The sequence below is a fragment of the Molothrus aeneus genome, chromosome 9 (assembly GCF_037042795.1).
Source record: "Molothrus aeneus isolate 106 chromosome 9, BPBGC_Maene_1.0, whole genome shotgun sequence".
Lineage (NCBI taxonomy): Eukaryota > Metazoa > Chordata > Aves > Passeriformes > Icteridae > Molothrus > Molothrus aeneus.
The window spans coordinates 23,401,739-23,423,771 of NC_089654.1; the positions used below are offsets into that span (position 1 = coordinate 23,401,739).

General features: G+C 41.2%; 2 protein-coding genes across 2 annotated transcripts in view; one reads left to right on the top strand and one right to left on the bottom strand.

The window, feature by feature from the left end:
* CDC73 (cell division cycle 73) overlaps window positions 1-22,033 on the bottom strand; it is a 101,575-nt gene that overhangs the window by 27,062 nt on the left and 52,480 nt on the right. The gene's annotated exons all lie outside the window — the stretch shown is intronic.
* Window positions 13,231-21,244, top strand: LOC136560157 (beta-1,3-galactosyltransferase 2). The gene is made up of 2 exons (XM_066555838.1): window positions 13,231-13,762; window positions 18,445-21,244. Exon 2 carries the CDS (start codon window positions 18,575-18,577, stop codon window positions 19,841-19,843), a length of 1,269 nt encoding a protein of 422 aa, XP_066411935.1. The 5' UTR covers window positions 13,231-13,762; window positions 18,445-18,574; the 3' UTR covers window positions 19,844-21,244.

Consider the following 22,033-nt stretch of genomic DNA (forward strand, 5'->3'; position numbering starts at 1 on the left):
CAGCTATTGAAAGACCTTGGGTTATTTCATGATTGCTTGTTCAACAAATTATCCAGCATCAGTTGTTCCCAGTTGTACTTCATCCTGATGTGATCTCCTTTCTATTCACTAAAATGTAGTTTCAATATTATTCTTCTGTACCTCACCAGCTTTAGCAACCCCAGCACTATGCTTATATATTACATTATGTTGCAAGAAAACACAATTATCATGGGTGGTCATGGGCAAAGAGATGAAAGCAATTTCCCAAGTAATGGCCCAGCAAAACTTAAAATATCTGGGGAAAAATCCTGAAACTGAATTCCTGGAGGAGCCAATGTGCAAAGCTGAACTGTAGAGCAATGAATTCCAAGTTGTTTGTGCTGCCTAGAAAAAACAGTGCTGAGTTCAAAGATGTGTTTTTCAGGATCAAAAGCTTTAGCTGCAGCTATAACAAATTGTAACAAACAAGCCAAGAGATGGGGGCTTGAGTGATGACAGCGATGGATGTGAGCATTCAGGGGACTGTAACCACTTGGATATGGAAAAGACTATTTTGAACGGCCACAGGCCAGAAAAAGGGCAAAAAAATGTCCAAATTGCAGAGTGCCTTGTACTCCAGGCTCCCTTGATGAACAACAGCTCGTCTGCTATGCAAATTCAGCTGAAAAGGTGAAGATACTTGTTTTAAATGCCCAAAAGGAGAGGATTCTGAGATCTGCTGTAACTGTAATAAGTTTCTGGTAAGACTAAACCACAACTTTGCAGTCGGCTGAGTAATACCAATCATGAAACTTGTGCTATCTCAGATTTTCTTCTCAACTCTTGTATTTTTTTACTTTGTGACTTTTACACAAGCACACCCCAAGAGATTCTTGTGGGATGCCCACTGCTTCAATGGCTACAACAAAGTGACAGAACAGTAGGTATAGGTGAAAAATGAAAAAATAAGTCTATTACAGCAATTATCTATGTCATTTGCAAATAGAGAAGTGAAACCCCAGCAGGACATTGGTTAAAGTCCTTGGATCAACAAACTGTCTTGTTCAGACAGAGCAGATTCACTGTCTTGGCTGCTGGTGATAAAACTATTGACAAGATACTGAGACACAAGAGAGATCTGTACAACAAGCAAGTTACAAACAGAGTGGTAATTCTCTGCAAAAACTTCTGAGTTTTAGTCCAGCACAAAAGTGTTAAGATTTCTGGACTTGCACATGCTTCAATTATCCACACCCTGTAATTCCCCCAGACAGAGAAAACTGGATTTTTTAATCTGCTTACAAGATAACCAGAATTCTGTCTCTGAACATTTGTCCTGCCCCAGCTGTCTCAGTTCACAAGTTCAGTTTTAGTTGTCATACGGGGGAAAAAAAGTTAAAATTAACCAAAGGAACACCACAATTCACCACTATCCTGCTCTTACTCAACAGATTTTATTGCTTTAACTCATTAAAAAAAAAAAACTAACCAGACTGAAAGAAAACATGTTGTCTACCATGAAGACAGAGAGTGAACCAAGTCAGGATGCAAGCAGAATTTTTTTTGGAGGACAGGGGTGAGAGGACAATGGGCGAACAGACTTTTTGTTCTCCAACACTGCAGCTAAGCACCCCTGATCATAGTGGCAGCAAAAGGTATTGCTTCTCCTTGGCAAGAACACAATTTAGTCCTTTCCCCTTTCCTCAGATGCTGAACTTGAGCTTTGCATTTACAGCTTGTACAACTGGAACAGCCCCTGTGAAATGTTTGTCAATCACTGCACATACACACAGCATATGCAGGGTTAAAATGCAGGGGGAACAGCGACAAAGGCTTCAAGCAAAACTCTCCGTGCCAAACCCACCTCCACCTGGGGGTGCCACTTCTCCCATGCTGCCAGCCCAGACTGTGCTCCCCATCTCCTTTCCCCATGGGCAGCCCCAGAACAGTCACAGAATCACAGAATGACTGGGTTGGAAGAGACCTTAAAGATCATCGAGTCCAACCCATGCCCCAACACCTCAACTAAACCCTGGCACCCAGTGCCACATCCAGGCTTTTTTAAACACATCCAGGGATGGTGACTCCACCACCTCCCCAGGCAGCCATTGCCAACTTTATCACTCTGTCTGTGAAAAACTTCTTCCTAATATCCAACCTATATTTCCCTTGGCACAGCTTGTGACTGTGTCCTCTGGTTCTGTCAGTGCTGCCCGGAGAAAGAGACCAACCCCACCTGACTACAGGCACCTTCAGGGAGCTGTAGAGAGTGATAAGGTCACCCCTGAGTCTCCTTTTCTCCAGGCTGAACAGGCCCAGCTCCCTCAGTTGTTCCTCACAGGGTTTGTGCTCCAAGCCCCTCACCAGCTTTGTTGCCCTCCTGAGCATCTCCACACCCTTCCCAAACTGAGGGCCCAGAGCAGTCCTGGCTAGCAGGCTGATAATGTGTTCAGAGGAGCTGAGCAATGCTCAGATTTTACCACAAGAAGCTGGAAAATCTGCCCCCAAACAGGAAGTTATGGGTCATATAGCAAACGAACTTTTATTTCACTAAAAATACTAAATCAGAGAAAGCAGCTGTTATGAACAGAATACTTTACATTTCCAATGGCCAGGCTTGCTATTAGGTGCCCCATGAAAAAGCCTTATTTTGGGAACTCCTATACTACATACACTACATACTATATACACTACACATTATGACCACAGCTGACATTTGATTGCAATGTTTCTTTCTGCCCCATGACTTTACACATTTGCATCAAGTAAAACAAAAGGTGTCAACACAACCTATCTATTGTTGGATTTAAAGGTTTATATTCCAATTTCAACAATATAAACACACGCTTGGAGTAATTTTCCCACATTTTAAGACAGGGCACAGAAGCAATCTGGGATTCAAACACAAACTTCAAACCGAGAAAGTTCCTAAGCAGTGTATGAACAGTACCTCAATCTTAATACTGCACTTTAAGAGTTACTTACCTGCAGCTTCCCATAGGTAAGCTTAGATATTTAACACAATAAAACATCACTGAAAAAAAAACTTGTGCTCTTCAGTGTCCTCAAATGGCTTCTCCCACCTAGAGTCAACATCATTAACCTATTTTTTCTCAGTACAATATTCTGAAGTCAGCATTTCCAAAATTTGCAGTAATAGCATTTCTCTCTCACACCAGTCACAGCAGCTCTGACAAAAACTGCCTGCTAGAGTACCTTCTCTTTGGCTGCAGGATGCCCAAGTTTCATATGCAGCATCATAATCAAATACCCCCCATAAAAATGCAAAGGGTTTGGTGCCATTTATCACCCTGTCCTGCAGTTCTCTCTGCCTCCAGCTTTCCCTGGGAGATCCATTCCAACACATACTTTTCATTGCAGAACTGTCATTCCAGAAGTCTGTTTTAATTAAAATATTCTTTTATATACAATTAGGAAGGAGCACTCAAATTAGACCAAAACATTTTTATTCCCCCTTCTTGAAGAAATTTCCACTGAATGCAACTGGGTAACTACAAAAGGCCTGGAGTTTCCCTCCCTGGGTACAGATGTAAGCAGATGAAAACATTAAAGTATTTTGCAGGTATCACTACTACAGAGCACAAAATCACATTACTGTACGTGTCAGCAGAAAGCCAGGCAGCCACCTGAACCCAAAATTCTGTTTCTTCAATTAAGCCTTTATACTTATCCTATAGATCCCAAAATTAAAGAAAACAAAACCCAACCTAGTAATCCCCCAAACACAACAACAAATTAAAGCCTTCTGGTTTGTACCCAGAGAACAAACAGACAACATATATTAAAGTTTCAGTTGTCTCCATTTCAGCATGTCCTAAAAGCCTGGCTCTTTGCCAAAAGCAATACAGCCTATGGACATGGCTGATTTCCTTCAAAAAGAAATCACACAGGGGGACCAAACAACACAATCACAATATTAATCATCACCTAACAAAGCCACCTGGGACAGAGAAGCATCCCAGTCACACATCACAGATTCATATACTGAGGACAAACAATAGAATAATACATACTGTATTTACATCACAGCAACAAAGCTTCCTATTTGTGTGCTTCTTGAGAAATGGAGATGTTTCAAGAAGTGCCTTCAAGGTTTTCAGTGCCAGCATGGCTTCAGCAGGATCTGTGTATTATTGCTGGAATACCATGCACCAAGGAGATTGTGCAAAAGGCTGCTGGTATTGTAACCTGAAGAAACACATCATTCATGCTACCCTGCTGGAGCATACAAAAGCTGATGATGTTACCTGGTCATATCAAAAACTAACTGTAGTGGCAATAAATCATGCATTAAGTTAAAATACAGGAAGGCTTCTGGCTGTATCACAAAAGAGGAATTTTTCCATTTGGCCTTCTGCCTCTACTTTCAGCTTCCTTTGGCATTATATCTATATTCCCCATTATTCTTCTTTCTTTAGTATAGAAGATTAAATTAAGCCCTTCTCAAAGCACTAAGATGACAGCACTCAACTTTAATTTTTTCATTTTAAACACAAACCATACACTAGATAGACTATCTCCAAGCTTCTAGCACTGCATTAGGAGAACTGGTTTATCACAGACTGTTCTCAGCTGTATTTTGGTAGTGCATAAATGCATCCTCTTAAATAAAGGTCAGCTGGCACAATCTCACATAGTGTGGGGCCAGCCTATTCAAAGATGAGGATAAGGGCCCTACAAAACCAACAGATTTTAGGATCTTCCTGTTACACTGTAAATTATATACAGGCTTCATCCATTGCTGCAAAAAAATAACCCCTGACAAATGAGCAGACTCCAAAATGCATCACAAGACAGATTCTGAAAGTTTTCAAACAGTTGTGCCCTCTCGCTCTCTACACACACACACACACACAAATTCATCTTTGAGAACCTCCCCCTGTGAACAGGCACTGGAGATGACAGACTGCAGTCAGCACTTTCACAGGTGAGGTTCACTACAACCATTATTTCTGCTCCTCACATGTTAGCAATCATCAATCATCCATGATGATCCTGGGGATTTCACACTTTATCTGAAGGAAATCTGCCATGAGCAGCAAGACCTCCTCAGCTCTCCTTCAGCCCTCACATCTGTCCTGGTACTCCAAATAGCTGTTTCACCTTTGAAAAGTCTAATGTCAGTCATAAAAAAATAAATAAGTTCTTTTTTTTTTTCCTACAGCAACGTGTTGCAAAGTAAAATCCCCTCAGTCCAGAAAACTGAACACTAAAGTGGCAGGAAATAAAAATGAGTAAACCACTAAGAGGAGACAATGTTCTGGAGTACAGTTAGGCTTTCAATGCCAAGATTTCAATGAGAGAAAAAAAAACCAACACAAAGTGTAACAAGATTCCTCTGTTATGACACCCTGGAACTTTCTGTATGTGCTTAGGATGGCTTTACCAGTCACAAACAGATTCAATTTCATAGAGACTCATCCAATAACTTCCTTGCCTTAGTCAGGTCGTGCTCTATTTTACGAGAAAAACACCAAAACAAAACAGCAGCATCACCTTCTGAGCAAGGGCAGCAGAGTAATTTTACATGTAGCTCAACAGGCTGATAATTTGTACACAGACCAGAGACCTCACACTTTTCTATTTATTCCTGTGCTTCCAAAAATACATTTTGAAAATGTAAGAAAAAACAACTAATCCAGAGTAAATGCCAGACTACATATTTCTTCCTTATTTTGCAGGTTCTGCATTGGCATATTCTTGGGGGAATGAATGTGTGCCTTTTCTGGAGGAAGAGCAAAAATCCTTATCTCCTCCAACAGACATTTCTGTCACTGACTAGTGCTTAGTTGGAAGAAACATCTGAAGGCACTACCACTCTGAAAGCTGTTCTAAGAAAAACCCCGAGTTACTATCAGCCTCAGATCCCAACCAGTGGGATCAGGTATTTCCAGGCTGCACATTTTCCACTGGAGATGATGGAGATGCCTCAGGTTTCACACTTTCCTTGGCTCAGGGCAGCTGCTCAGAACCACTGCTCGCTTCCTTCCCAGGCCACAGCCCTGGCACCCAGCACAAGCTGCTGCAGGCATCTCCCAGTGCCTCAGCCCTGCTCTGAGAAGAGCAGGAAATCCTGCACAGAGCCATCAGCCACAGGCACCCAGGGCTGCTGCATCTATTCCCCCGTGGTGGACACTGCCCAAGGCTCAGGAGATGGTGTGCATCGTCCTGGGCATACACACAGCCAGTTCTACTCTGGCTCTGGCCCCAGCCAACCTGCCAGGGAGAGGAGAACAGGGATTCCAGAGAGCTGCTCTAACCTCTCTTACTGCACCCAGCATTTCCCACTTCACTGACAGATCTCCCTGCTCACTCCCTTCCTCCCATGCACCTCAGAGAACTGACATTGAATTACATGGAATTAACAAGCTCTTGTCATTAGGCAAACACAGGATACAAATACAGATTGTGGCATATCGTAAGGAAAAATAGAAAAAGAAAAAACAAAGAAAATGGCAAATGTAAATTTTTCACAGTAGTGAAACCTTTTCCTTATGAAGTGACCTAGATTCTCAAACAAAGGGATTCCCTTTCTGTACTGTATCCAGGCCTTATTAAATAAAGAAGGAAATTTTATTCTATTTATTACTTTGCTTGTTACCTAGAAATACAATAGAAGGGCTTTTGATATTTGGCAAAATAAGGAACACCAACACAAAACCTAACATGGAGATCCAAAGGTGTGAGGGAAAAAAAGAAAAGAAAATAAAAAACAGAAAAAAAGTGGGTCAGATTTGGTCTCATCCACAATCCAATCTTTTGATATGCAATGTAAACCATAATACTTGCACATTGATAAAACAAGCATACATTAACCAAAACTTACAGAAAAAGCATTTGTAGAAGTCTGAATGTTTGATTACACAAATCCTCAAGAGGAGAAGACTTCAAAGAATCTACAATATGCATCATCCAAGGTCATGAGATTTTGTGAGGTTTTTAAGAGGATGACAGGTTTCTGTATGTTTTTGAGAAGCGGGGTGGGTTTTTTCAGATGCCAAATGCTCTCTATGAATTTACTTTAGCAAGACAGATGAGCAACAGAACTCTTTGCAGATGCTGATTATGAATTGCAAGATTATATACCTAACAGAAGAATATCATCTGGAATTTTAGGCCAAATTTTATGAATCCAGCATTATTAGATTAAATACAACCAGTATTTTTTCTTTTACAAATACACCTCCCTACAGAATGCATTGATTATTCTTAATATTATGTCTTGAGGTGGACAAGATGCAAGAGAGCTGTCTCTGATTTCTTCTTCTGTTAGAAGAAGAAGAAATGGCTTCTGTTAGAAGCCACTAAATTACAGAAAACAAATTACCTGGAATTTCAGTTTGAAATATAGCTTAAGATAGCAGAAAATAATAAAAATTCTCTAGTTCTCAATCAATATTCTCTGTCAATTTACACTATACAAACCAGACCCTGAGGATTTCCTCTAAATCAAGTATTTGAGGACTGGGAGTCGTGGTTACTGACTCTACATTAGTAATTTATGTGAAAAAAAAAAAAATCCTCAGGCTCATGAAATTAATCTAGAGTCTTACACAGATTACAGAAGCAATGATTAACACAGTTATTCAGAAAAAATCCATTTTTTTCCACAGCAGAGCTTCCTTTTCCTTGGAATCCACTCAAGGAATGGTATCATTAAAGTTTAATGTGAATTTTAGAAGTGGAAAGTGGGCAACTTAATCTCCACTGACTGGGAACTACAGCAAATTGAGGGAAACATGAAGGTGGAACAACACTCAGTAAAATGGGGAGTAGCTGGGACACATCCCCAGCTGGCCAGGCTGAAGGAGCTCAGTCAGATCTGGGTGATGTGCAAAGTGTTTGGAGAAATTTCAGTCTCGCAACATGTCAAAAAAAGAGCAGTAGGGAATTTCTCTTAAAAGGGGAATTATTCTCCATTTTATGATCCAGGTTTTCTGTTGGCTATGAACAAATATTGGTGAAATTTATTACACGAATAGGACCTCTTGAGTCCCTGGAGAAAGGATTTTTTCCCACAGATTTTATTGGTTTTCCCAGTTTAAGCATCTCTGCTTGAAGGAAAGGATTCAGGCGTTTAAGGCACTTGCTAAATCTCTGTTATTTTTGCTGTAAACCTTTCATGTCCCCCAGAATTAGCTGTAAATGAGGGTATCTCCAGGATGGAGCTGTAGGAATTAACATACTAAAGCTACTGAGCAAACGTGACAGATGGAAAGAGTCAGTACAGGTCTCAACCTCAAGTCACAGGAAATTCTGACAGCTCTCAAAGTCCAGTTCTCCAATTTCACATTATTTAACATTCACTAAACAAATGCCTCACCAATTTCAGTACTAAAAATTGTGGAGGCAAACAAAATATCTCCATATTCCTCTACAAACCATATATATTGGGAAAAAAAACTTAGTGAGAGGATGAACAGTTGGAATTGCTAATCTCTTAATTGGTCCCACACAAAAGGAAAAAAACAAACCTAGGTAGCTCCTCCAGCATGGAAGAGTGCTGTGCAGGAGAGGATGGCTGCATCCTTTGCTCAGCCTGATGAGCCAAGACTCTCTAAGTTATTGGGGGAGAAGTGTGGGATGCCTCAAGAGCCTGAAAATAGCCTGAGGGAAAAGGGGCAGAAAAGGCCTGGACAGGGGGCAGCAACTGGAGCAAGACATTTTCCTTCCTCAGCCTATTATCTCCAACAGGATGCCATCTTCATTCCATCCTCCATGCTTTGAAATTGGATATTTAGTACCAGTTCTTCCATGAGAGTCCCACTTTCTGTAAGAACTGGAGGTTTTATTTCTAATTCTCATGCTGGGGTGGGTGTTAGGGGTACCTTGATCATACAGTGCAGGCAGGAGGATGAAACAACCCATGAGGTAAAGGGAAAAACAGCAGCCCATTTCCCACTGTAAGCTGCCTGTGAATTTTGGTACTTCAGCTGCTTGGCCTCCTCTCCCCTGCTGTGCTGAATCAAAGCTTCATAAAATCCCTGCCCTCCTCAGAATGCAAAAGCAACACTTGTGACAGGCAGAAAATATTACTGCTGGCACTGGCTTGTCAGTTCATCAGGGGAGAAGCACACAACCAAAAATCCTGCACAATACAAATGAAATTATGTGGTCCAACCTCTGGAAGGATAAAATCTGCATTTAGCACTTGAGATCAGCAATAATTGCATGCAACGCCTGGGGGAAGATACCAAAAATCAGAGCACAGAAGAAAGAAAAGATATGATAAAGCAAATAACACAATATTGAGGAAAGAAACACATCTAGAAAGTGGTCCATATACATTTGCATAAACACACAAAACCAGAACTGAAACAAAGCAGAAGCAAACTTTATATTTTGTACTTTGGCTTTTTGAGTGAATTTTGAATCACTCCATACCTGTGATCCTCTAAGGAAGCTGTGATAGGAGAACAGAATGAATTCTAGCTGGACACCTAGAACATCAGTTTACTTAATAAAAAAATACAAGCTTTAAAATTATAGAACATCTCCCTGAAATGCTTCCCAAGAAACACCCTTCTGACTTGAAAACATCACTGGGACTTTCCCCCCTCTCACAACTTTTTGAAGTTGGGGATATGCTTATATTCCTTATGAACTAAAATACAAAAAATCAACTGCATAAAACCTGATCCATGTTTTGTAATAACTGGGAACTTTTTCTAGTTCTATAGATTGATCTGCATTGTTGCATTCAGGTTCTAAAGTTATGACACTCAGAACTTGAAATCATCAAGTTTATGGCTTGGGTGTTATTAGAACAGAGAGCAAAATCTTGACCATTTATAAAAAATGCACCAAATGTAAAAGCTGGGTTTCACTACCAGCTAAGCAATGGTGAAAATCTACTGAGCAAAATAAGGCAGGCAATACTGACACTTGTGGTCATTTCTAGATTGCTATTTTTTCTTCACTTACAAACATGTCTGGCATAGCTAAGAAACATGCTGGAATCTCAAAGTAGCCAAGCAAATTCCAAGTATTTGCCAACCCTGTCTCCACTTTAGATGAACTTACTGGAGAAGTGTTACTTTTGAAGAAAAGAGCAGAATAGCCACTGGCCATATACATAATAATTCTCAACGTGGAAAATTAAAACTAATTTGACACTCTGTATTAACACATTTCCAGAAGGTAAAAATAAAGCTTAAAAACAAGAATAACCAACCTTGAAAATGTTGCCATTAATCATTCTGAACTGTCCCTTGAAAGATTTTCAAGACATTACAGTTGATCTAATACTCCATTTTACTATGATAAAATGAACTTTGCAAAGTATTCATTGAGTATCCAAAATACACAATCCATATGGGAACAGTGATAGGTCACCCACGGCCTAAATATTTCAACTCTCAAGGGGCAGAAGTTGCCAAGCACTACATGCCTGACTACTGCAATTAATCCAAATTAGTTTGAGGAATTTCTGCAAATGTTGTCAAGACAGAACTTTACTGAATGGCTTTATTATAAAACCAGTTAGACAAAGCTGTGCTAACACCCTCTCAAAATGACATATAAAGAGTTTTTTTAGTTTTTGGAAGAGAACATTCCAAACCACCACAAGTTTGCTTTGCACTGGTACATTTTGCTCAGTTCTGAGTGGTCAGGTGCACAGGGAATTGCGAGCAGCCCCCTCCTCTCTGCTCTCCCTCCTGCGCAGGACTGGCTGAGCACTCCAGCCCCTGGCCACAGTAACTCTGCCTGCTCCTCACACAGGCTCTACATCTTCACTTACTCCTTGGAGCCTTAATAGGTGGCAGCCTTTCAAGCACTAACGCTGCAGCTTCTAATTTGGGATGTAACCATAGTAACATTACAGAACACACTACTCCCTGCATGGAGAACAAGCAGTCAACTGACCCTTCGTGCTGAGACTGGGCTGGAATAAAGCTCATTCCAACCTCCAGCCCAGCAAGATTAGCAAAACCTGCAGCTCCTATTCCCAGTCCAAAGCAAGACCTGCCCTCCTGAAATACCCACAAATGCACACTATCCTAGGAAAGCAGCAAAGAACAAAGTGCTATAAGAGAAAGGGAAATTGTTCCCAAAACTTCTACTCTAATCAGTCACTCCCAGATGGAGAGCAGTACAAAAATTGAAGTTTTTCTTATTTTTCTGTAAGATGAGCAAAGAACTGCTCATACTTTATTTGAAAAAAAAAAATAGAGAATGAACAAAAGAAATTGGTCATTAATATTTAAGAATTCAATACTCAATTTGTTCACAAGGAAAGATGACAATTTTTACACATACCAACAGACAACAGCTCTGCCTGAACTTTACAGGCTACACACAAGGGATATGGCCATTTAATTAAAAGCTAGAGCTGATGTCTGTTCCTCTCTAAATTTACTTTAAAAAGGATTCTCTTCAGAAAAACAGCCCTTGGGATTTTTGTACCTTTAATATTTACTAATGAGCATTTATAGAAAAATAAAAACAGCTCTCCCCTTCCAATAGGTCCCAAGCTTTAGGAACCAGGTACAGTGAAGCAGTAGCAAATAAATTACATTGAAACAGCACCAATTTTAATAACCATTCTGTTGAGATCTGAACTTGTTTCCCAAATACAAGGGAAACGAGTCTTGTCTGAAAATTCAAAACTCAGAGGCAGATTTACATGTTTGTGTTTGACAAAAGCATTCCTTCCTTCTGCCTGGATAAACTGACCACATGGATAACCCACCTGGTTACATACTCACAGCCCGGAGTGCAACAGACTGGGAGGACTCCTGGCCATGCTCTCACATGTTTGTGTGCTCCAGCAACAGACTACAGCAAATTCTGGGTATTACACAGGGCAGCAGAAAGCTTTGGGTGCCTCTGTGGGAAATGGAGTCATCTGGGCACATATGGAAGGTCTCAATGCACTGATTCTCAATTATTGATAAAGGTCTCAGATCAGTAAGTGGTGCTGGACACAGGCCCTCTTCTCATGCTCTACACCCCCACACTGACCCCTCCCCTTCATTTTTTAAACACTGATTTGTTTAGACTGGAGGAGATAAAAAGTCTTTACTGGTACACACTTAATATTTATAATTACTATTTAGGAAATATGCTCATGATCCTAAAATGTCCTCAGATAGGATCAAAGGATTTGTGGGAATCGTTATGAGGTTAGGAAACTCATGCATTACAAACAAGACTAAATTAATAGAGAAAGTTAGTGTACATAGATGATTTAGTTAGGAGGATCTAAATCTGATTATGTTTCTAGTAAACTATCATATTATGCGTCTAGAATAATAAAATACACTGACTGCCTGGGGAAGCCCTATTTCCCCGTAAGGGACACGCCCACCCCCACCACTACGAATCAGACACACCAGATAAGTCACAGTTTCTTTACTCCTTGTCAAAAAAAAGGTCTAAAGAGCCAGTCATTAGCTTTTCAAAACAGAGTGGGCAAACACAGTGACTAATAAATACCTGGGTAAGTACGCTGCTAGGTCTTTATTTTCTCAGGTATTATGGAATTTTATTTATATAGTAAATACAATAAGATGCTTCAGCACAGAAGGGTCAGTCACTGAAAGGAGAAAAATGAAAGGAACACAAGTTTCCTTAGGACCAAAAAGACAAATTTTACGACATAGGTACGTCTGTAAAAGACAAAAGACATTTTAGGTTCATCAATAATTGAAATGAAGTGCCCCTGACTTTGCAATGCCAGACCATAGCAGAAAGCTATTAACAGCAGAGAGGCAGCTTAACAGCATGTGCTTATAAATCAGTGTTGATCAGCCCAACTGAATAACCTCAGATAACAAAAAGCAGCTTTTAAAGAGTAAGAATGTGTAAAGGAAACATGAGTAAAGAAAGGCACTTCTATCTTTTCTTTGGCATGAAGGCACAGACCATTTGTACTCCAAGAGAGACAAATGGGTTATATCAAGCTTCAGCATTTAAATGCTTATAATTGCCTTGCACTGCAGAACAGCCTTTGGAATATGGGACTAAAACATCTAGCATTAAAAATCTCCTAGAGAATCTAAGTTGCAGCGTCAAGGAAAAGTGAAAACAACATGTAAAAACCCTCAATTTTTCACTTAATGATCATACAATTTTTATACTATTCACCTATCACTGCGCACGAACTGAGTACGTATCATTTATCAAATAAGAGCAAGAGCCGGTAAAGCTTCCTGTCTGCCTTCGGATTTAGTCAAAATGAATGCAAACAATCACGTGGGATTCAGCCAAGCAGTGACGTTAAATTCTGCTCTGTCAGAAGACAGCATCTGTCAAAGCCCACATTTAAACTGCTGCCTGCCTGTGCAGCAGCTCAAGAACTACGGAATGGATTTTATACACCACAATTCTGGGTTGAAACAACTCCAAACCATTTCTATGACTGCCTAGCAACAATGAAGGAAGGAGCAGAGGGAGATCCTATTACTGAAGCCAACTGAGGCGCTCCCCGCGAACATTTCCAGCAGGAATATGGATCCTGGGGAGAGCAGAGCACAGCCCTGCATTGTCCGAGCGGCGAGGCAGCAGCTGTGAGAGCAGCCTCAGCGCCCGTCCTTTGTCTGCAGCATGAACAGAAAGCCCCGAGCCAAGGACGCCGCCGGCCAGCCAGGAAGGTAACACGGCCACGGACAGACAGATGGACAGAGCGGATCCCGAGCGCGGCGGGCGCAGGAAGCAGGGCTGCTGCTGCTGGGGGATGTGCGCATGGTCGAGAGCATCTTTTTTGCTGAAGTGATGGCGTGCCCAAACTATTTTCTGTGGGTATAATCCTGCACCATAAATGGCCTGACCAAGGAAGGTATGTCAAACCCTTGTGTGTGATATTCATTCGCTTGTCTGTTACCTTTTCGACCATTCCAGATAATGATCGCTCCTAATTTGCAGAGCCCTGAGATAACAGCGTCTCAGAGCAAGGGAGAAAGAATTCTAGCAGGTTTTGCTCTCCCCCAGCACAATGTCACTCCCTTCCACTGACTAAATGCGGTGCTCACAGTCTGCCAAGGCTGCTGTGGCTGGAGAGGAAGGATTAAAGGGATAATGGAGTTCCTGTAATGATTGCTTTTAACTGAGAAATGAAAACTCAAACCCCTCCAATACAGAAAAACCAGTTAGAAATCCTCTCAAACTAGGTCAGAATTAATCCTAATCTGAAATAATCTTAAAGCATGGTAAAATGGCCATAATGTGACATACCGAGAGCACTGAACCATCCAAACAGACCACACAGTCAAAAGACATTATCTTAGAAGTCCCCTCAGCCCTTTTTACACTTGCTTTTCTGCCCCCCAAACACAAGCAAAATGTCACAAGGGCACTACCAGCCAAGCAGAAATTGGGAGCGTGCAAAAGACTGGGCATGATTTAAACCATCAGCAGTGCAATCAGGCACCACGATTTACAAGAAACGTCAGGCTCCCTGACATCCCAAAAGGAAACCTTCAAACACTACACACTCAAAATGGTAAGCACGTAACTTATCTCCTGCCATCACTGCAATTTCTGTTTAATATGAAAACACTGACTGTTTAACTTGGATTGTAAAATAACATTCCATCTAATTGCCATTCGTTCCTATTTTTTGTTGAAATTTAAATACTTTGTCACTAGTGACAAAAGAAAAGGTGAATATTTGCAATACAAATTTAAGACCTAAATCTATAGCAATTCAATACACTACATAAAGAAAGTGCTTATCTGCAGAATCTTCCAATAAGCTATAATAAATCATTACATGTCAGTATAAATGTGCTTTCTTTGCCCAAGGCAATGCCAACATGAAACAAAACAACTGCAGCTGGAAGGAGTTCACAAAGCAAGGGATGCAGCATACATCAGACACCGGTTTCAAATCAGTTTTAAGACATTTAGAATATAAAGTCACTTGAGAGAACTTTTTAAACAACAACCAAAAAAATCTATCTTCAGGCAACACTCCAGGAGAAGCACACCTGGTTAATGTAAGACATTGGTATCAGGCATTTAAAAAGCTGCACATCAAACCTTATCCCAAATACTGTTTTGTGCAGAAGATTAATGGAGCTCATATGGGAAGCCAGGCACATTAAATGAGGCCCAATATGCAACTGCTGTTCATCAGAATACAGACTCTGGCTGCCTTTTGAACTCTTGCCTCTAATTTAAGAGTTTGCCCACACAGCTAATCAAAATATGAAAATCCAAGACGTGTGAATAGGAAGTCGAATGCTTCAATTTTCAAAGCTGTAATTATGGAGCAGAACTGCAAGTACCAGGAACCAAAACACCAGCAGAGCACAGACCACAAATAAAAATTCAAGAGGCATTCACAGTTTATGTATTTGGCATTTGATAATGCATCAGTGACTGCACTGCCAGGTGCCAAAAATGAAGCAGCATTATCACAAATAACATCTCCAAAATGCAGTTACATGCAACAACACACTCCCCGAGGACAAGGTGAGTGCTCTAGAGACCCTCTGCTGTACTTAGGTTTTCTTATCTACTGTCAATAGTTGGTGCCTGTTCATAACAATTCTCTGAAATGGAATTTTAAGTATTTGGGCAAAAAAAGTAATGCTCTAACCCTAATTAAATGAGAGAAAATAATATTTTTATTATAGAACTAGATGGTGGGTTTAATATCTATTGACAGTTTTATACATTATTTTTAAACAATGCACCCTAGCATGTAGTATTCTTTTCAAAGGTGCCATTGTTGTTGCTGTATTTTCAATGCTTAACACCCCACTGTATGTTGTGAAATTTTGTACACACAACTGGAAAGAAAATGAGCCCACGTTATTTGGGTTTTTCCAGTCAATAGCTCTATGAAGCTGAAATACAGATGTGAGTGCTTTCCCTATTCATAAAATGCCTTTTTAAAGGGCAAACAGAGACAGATTTTCTAAGACACTCCTACCTTGCAAAATCAAACTACTACATAAAAAAATATCAAGGAAATATGACTCTCTTAAAATGTCTTCTGATTCTAGATCTGTCCCTCGCTATAAAACTTATTTTCATATGCATTGTATAAGCATACAGCCTAATAAAGAAAGGCTTCGGCCATTGCAAGTGCCTGTGCTGGGACATCAGTGCATCAGGGAAACACAGCACCTGCAAACCCCTGTCATTTTACACAAATATTTATATAACTTAAGATTCTCGCTTTTGCCTGTTGCCTTATCCAAGTAGGTCCTCATCAAAACTCTGCCTCGGTTAGATTAAACAAAGATTAGTAGTGCAGTGCACTTTTTGCTGAAGTATTTCCATCTAATGACTGTAGTTTTATAAGTGGAACAATTCCGTGTGACAAAATTAATCTGAGTTCTAGCTGCTGCTCCACATTGGTGAAATTCTGGGTTTGATTTTCTTCCTAAAGTGTGAATGCATGCAGTGGAACAATAATTAACCAGACATTCCCACTGCTGCCCTCCAATCAAACAATGAAGCGCCCTGAGATCTGGGCTATCCTTTGAAGTGACATTTCTGTTTGCTTATACACAGATATTCCCCAATAGCTGAGCGTTCATCTACAACTCACTAACAATTACGAGTTCTGAGGGGCAGCTTCTGTTTTTCCAGCAGGGAAAAGCAGATGCAAATGGTCACACAAAGACAAGTCTCACACGTTTGGGGCTTATTTTCTTTTGCATAACGACAATACTCAGGTAAAGCAGCACAAGCATGGAGTGTCAGGTTAACTCCTGAACTAGTTTAGACACAAGAGTTTATGATTTTTATAGACACACCTGAGTCTCCGGGAAGTGGCATCAGCCCCAAACAGCTAAATAAGAAAATCAGATTTTAAAACCAAAGGCACGAAAGCAGCCGGAGCGCCCAGGGCCTTTCCGCCGCTCCCGGGCCGGGCTCGGCCGCTCCCGCAGGATCCCGGCGCGCTTCCCGCGTCACACTGGGCGCGCAGCGTCGCCCCCTGGCGGGGGTCAGGGGCCGGCGGCGGGGGTGAGGCAGCTCCCGCTCACCGGAGGGCGACGGTAAAGATCCCGGCAGTGAGTAAAATAAACATCAGGTGTACCCCTCTCCCCGCCCTTCCGAAACACAAATATTCCCTCTGGTGAACAGGGCAGACTCAACGTTGCATCGCACACATACAGCTTAATATCCTATTATTCGATTGACATCTCAAATTACTCCCTTACAGCGTTAAACGCCGTAATTTCCCACGTAACATATCGTTTCGTTTTTAAATGCGCAAATTAATCCAAATATTGGTTTAAGAAGATAGCAAAGCAATTAATAAATCGCATATTTCTATTAGGAACAGCATTTTCTATGGACTCTTGTTCAACTGTCATCCTTTTTTCCTATACAAGGCCCTAGGGCCCAGGAATAAATTAGAGCAAATTGAAAATCACAAACGAATTGCTATTGTACAGTGAAAGTTCATTTACGAGATGATGTGATCAGCTTTTAATATGCAGCATCATGAAGCTGCCATATTGACTCTGCTGCTGAATATGAACAAAAATTTAAGAGAAAATGAAGCACAGACTACTTTGGCACTTTTTCCTACAGCTACAGCTGCTGGTCAGAATACTTGAAATTTCCAACTGCTATGTGCAGTACTCATATATACTTTTATAGAGAGAAAAAAACCCAACCCAATATCATGATGATCAGATAGCTGGCCAGGAACTTAGTCCTGAGCAATTTTATTTCCAGTTAACATCATCACTACCCAAGATCTCTGTCTACTAAACATCAAGAGCTTAATTTTAATTCAGCTGCCTCTGATGCTGGCACCAGAGCCCAGTGCTCCATTCAGTGTTTTCCTCCAAAGCAGAGTAGAAGGTGAAAGGTGCCTGAGAAGTGACCAGGAATGTTATCCTGCAGAAGCATCTGAGGGCTGTGCAGTGAGGTTACTGGACCCTGAAAATGAATTTTGACAGGTGCATCTTCTCAGTCCCCTTCCTTGCACAGTGGGGGCCGGTGGAGACGCGCCAGGCAGTGTCCTGTGACTAACACAGCTCTGCCATCGCCGTCTGTCCCCCCACCAGGCACGGCCGTCTGCAAAGAGGGCTGGAAAACTGTCAGCCATCCTAGCCTCTGCATGTCAAATCAATTTTAATTAATGCCATTAAACCTTCCATCTGCCAGGCAAGGCTTTCTCATTCAGTCCTTCTCAAACACTCTACAAGGATTTCACAGCCATGGATATGAAGCTATTTACATCTACTTCACACTTTTTCCTGCTAACATGATCCAATTTTTTTTGCCTCTTTATCTTTGGTATCCAGGATGTTTGTCAAAACTTTTAACAGGCAAAAAGCATTTTTAAAAGCTAACAAATCAAGTTAAATCATAAAACAAGGTTGGCTTCTTTTAGCCTCAGTCAAATCTTATTTCCATTGACATAGACTGTTCTTTGAAAAAGTAGATTTAACTCAATTTTATGTTTATATCTAGTTTCTATTTGTAACCGTTTCTATTACGAGTGTGTAAAATGAAAGATTTCTGATTTTTTTTTTTTATTCTTTGCAGAGCGAGCCATTTGCAGACGATTGCTCAACTCAAAGGAAAATGAATACCAAAGAATAGCAGTGGATTCTAAACCAATTGGAAAAGCCTTTTCCTTGAGCATTCTCATATCCCATCACTGGATCTTTACAACATGCTTCAGTGGAGAAGACGACACTGCTGCTTGGCAAAGATGACCTGGAATACCAAAAGGTCTCTGTTTCGCACCCATCTCATTGGCCTGGTCTCTCTGGTGTTTCTTTTTGCCATGTTTCTGTTCTTTAACCACCACGACTGGCTGCCAGGCAAGGCTGGATTCAGAGAAAACCCCATGTCTTACACCATCCGAGGATTTCGATCGACAAAAAGCGAGACCAACCACAGCTCTCTAAGGAACGTGTGGAGAGATGCTGTGCCACAGACACTCCGGCCTCAGACAGTCACCAACCCCAACAACACGGATCTGTCCCCACAGGGAGTCACCGGTTTGGAAAACACCCTCAGTGCCAATGGGAGTATTTACAACGAGAAAGGCACTGGGCATCCAACTTCCTATCATTTCAGATACGTCATCAACGAGCCTGACAAGTGCCAGGAAAAAACCCCTTTTCTAATACTGCTCATAGCTGCAGAGCCAGGCCAGGTGGAGGCCAGACAAGCAATTCGACAGACCTGGGGCAACGAGAGCCTGACACCTGGCATCCAAATTGTGCGGATTTTTTTGTTGGGCTTAAGCACCAAGGTCGATGGATACCTCCAGAGAACCATCCTTGAGGAAAGCAGACAGTACCACGACATCATTCAACAAGAATACTTTGACACCTACTATAATTTAACTATAAAAACTCTGATGGGAATGAACTGGGTTGCAACCTACTGTCCACATGTTCCGTATGTTATGAAAACTGATAGTGATATGTTTGTCAATACTGAGTATTTAATACACAAGCTTCTGAAACCAGAACTTCCTCCGAGGCACAAGTATTTTACAGGTTATTTAATGAGAGGTTATGCACCTAATAGGAACAAGGATAGCAAGTGGTATATGCCACCTGATTTGTATCCAAGTGAACGTTACCCTGTATTCTGCTCTGGAACTGGTTATGTTTTTTCTGGAGACTTAGCAGAAAAAATCTTTAAGGTCTCCTTAAGCATCAGACGTTTACATTTAGAGGACGTGTACGTGGGGATCTGTCTCGCCAAGCTGCGGATTGACCCCATGCCCCCACCCAACGAGTTTGTCTTCAATCACTGGCGAGTTTCTTACTCCAGCTGTAAATACAGCCACCTAATTACCTCCCATCAGTTCCAACCCAGCGAGCTGATCAAGTACTGGAACCACCTGCAGCAGAACAAGCACAATGCCTGCGCCAACGCGGCCAAAGACAAGGCCGGCAGGTTCCGCCACCGCAGGCTGCACTGAGGGCCCGCGGCACACGTACAGAAACAGGGACACCCAGCAGGCCCAGCTCTGAGCCCAACACACAGGGCAGGAGGGAAATTATTTTTTTAAGTTAAGAAAAAAAAATTGTAGCTCTTGAATATGATGAAATTATAACCGAAAGGTTTTCCCAGCGAATTCGAGATTAATTAAAAAAAAAAAAAAAAGACAAGATGGTTTATAAGGATTTCTGTGTTAACATGCAATAATAAGCATGCACACTTTGGTGGTACAATTGCTGATTCATGTGCCAGTAAAATATAATTGAGCATATTTTCCACACTAAAATTTTTATTTTAAGGAGTGCATTCATAGCTCTAGTTCTGTTCCATGTAATTTCTTATTATCCAGAACTGCTATAAAATGGAAAATTAAAAACTAAGGAAATGCACAAAGGGCAGATCAGTTTTACCTTCAAATGCCACATGACAATTATTATACACTACTTTAATGTACCACACATTTAGCAATGTCACAATTTAGAAAGACACTACCAATAAATTCTAAAGCACTAAGAATGTACTCCCTTGAAATAGGTCCAGTTTTTAGAAGTCTGCTTATTTGGTTTGGAAAGAGAGATAAATGAAATCAAAGTTGCAAAGTTGCTTTGTACATTGCCTTCAGAAATGCAAGTGGTGTTCTGGATGCAACTGGCAGTCCACAAAGAGCTGACTGAAAGTTACTTCATTCTCTAGAAGTCACAGGGCAAGCTCCTGAGATCTGGTGCCAAGTAACATTCATTCCACTTGGAACCTTCATGCAAATTCATTGGATCTGCTATTAATTTCCCTACATAACTTCAAGGTAACTCAGAGGCTGATGAGAAATGTAAAACATAAGTTCCAGTCTTGCACCGTTCTTGACAAAATTTCATTTTTTGCAAAGCGGGAGAAAATCAATCAAACGTGTTGTTTTGCTCTTTCCTGTCTGACAAAAAGCAAGGCTCAGCCAAGTGAAAGCACATCTGCTGGAGAAAATGAAGCCCCACACCTGAGTTTATAGGTGGGGAAAACTAGGTCACAATAAGATTGAGAGTTCCAGCCAGCAAGATGGGCAGGAACAAAGCCTAAGCAATTTAAAGTCACAACACGTACCACTGAAAATAAATTGTGAGAAGTGGGTTAAATCTATTTACAGGTTTGCAGTTTTCTAACAAACAGAACTTTTAAAGCTTATTTTCCAACTGTTTCAGCAGAGTTGTATCAAATTCAGGTTATTACTGCTTGTCACAGTGCCAGGGTAAGCAATACCCACCTCTGATCATCAGCAAATGATCAAACTGCAATTAGTTTTCTGTTTGACTGGGACTTATTAATTGGAGAAAATACAAATATTTGATGTACTTTTATTATTTAATAAAATTGATTATATTTATGGTCTTAAGATTTTACTTTTTCTGGGAAAGCTGCTCAGGAAGAAAGTAATTTCTAACCTTAGCATTACTAGGTTTTTCTAGTCTTCCCTAGTCCTTGAAGCCTGGTTTTCATGCACAGTACAGAGATCACAGCAGGGTTTTCTCCTTTGTCATGAGAAGACAAATCACATTACTAACCATTCTCAGCAGCTCTTGGGCTGTCTGTCTGCAGCAGCTCTCACATGTGAACAGACTGCAAGGCACTAGATGCACCTCTGAAGCAATTCCAGCAGGTCCTCTGGAAGGTGGAGATGGGAATTTGCTCAACACCATTTTTTTTGTGATCTTCCACTAAGTTTTTTCCTCTGTTGTATTTGAGGTGTGCTAATTGTACATTTCTGCATTTCCATCACACCTCAAGTCATATAAATGTCTGCTTTTGGGGAAAACAAACACCTGTAAAAGTAATAACTCTCTTCTGCAGAGATTTCTCTGACTAAACTGGAAGGTCATGCACTGGGTTGACATGATGCCTGTTGGCATTCATGTGAGAAAGCTGCCCTGGACAGATGTTTGGGAGTGTGCTTTCAGCCCCCAGTGCAGGTCTCCCCACTCCACGTGCTGCTCGCTCCCAGCTGAAGGCACCTGCCTAAGGGCACTGGAGCAGGCTCTACCCTGCAGTGCTAGCTCCAGACCCCAGAGTGAGTGTGGGAAGCCAGCTGCTGCAGGGGACTGAGCTCTGGAACATGTCCAATGCCATAAGTGGCCCAGGACACACTCCAGCCTCCTGGAGAGGACTTCAGCGTGCTCCCAGCCCT

Excerpts from the sequence above, each read along its gene's own strand:
- LOC136560157 (XM_066555838.1), top strand. The coding sequence starts at position 18,575 with ATGCTTCAGTGGAGAAGACGACACTGCTGCTTGGCAAAGATGACCTGG.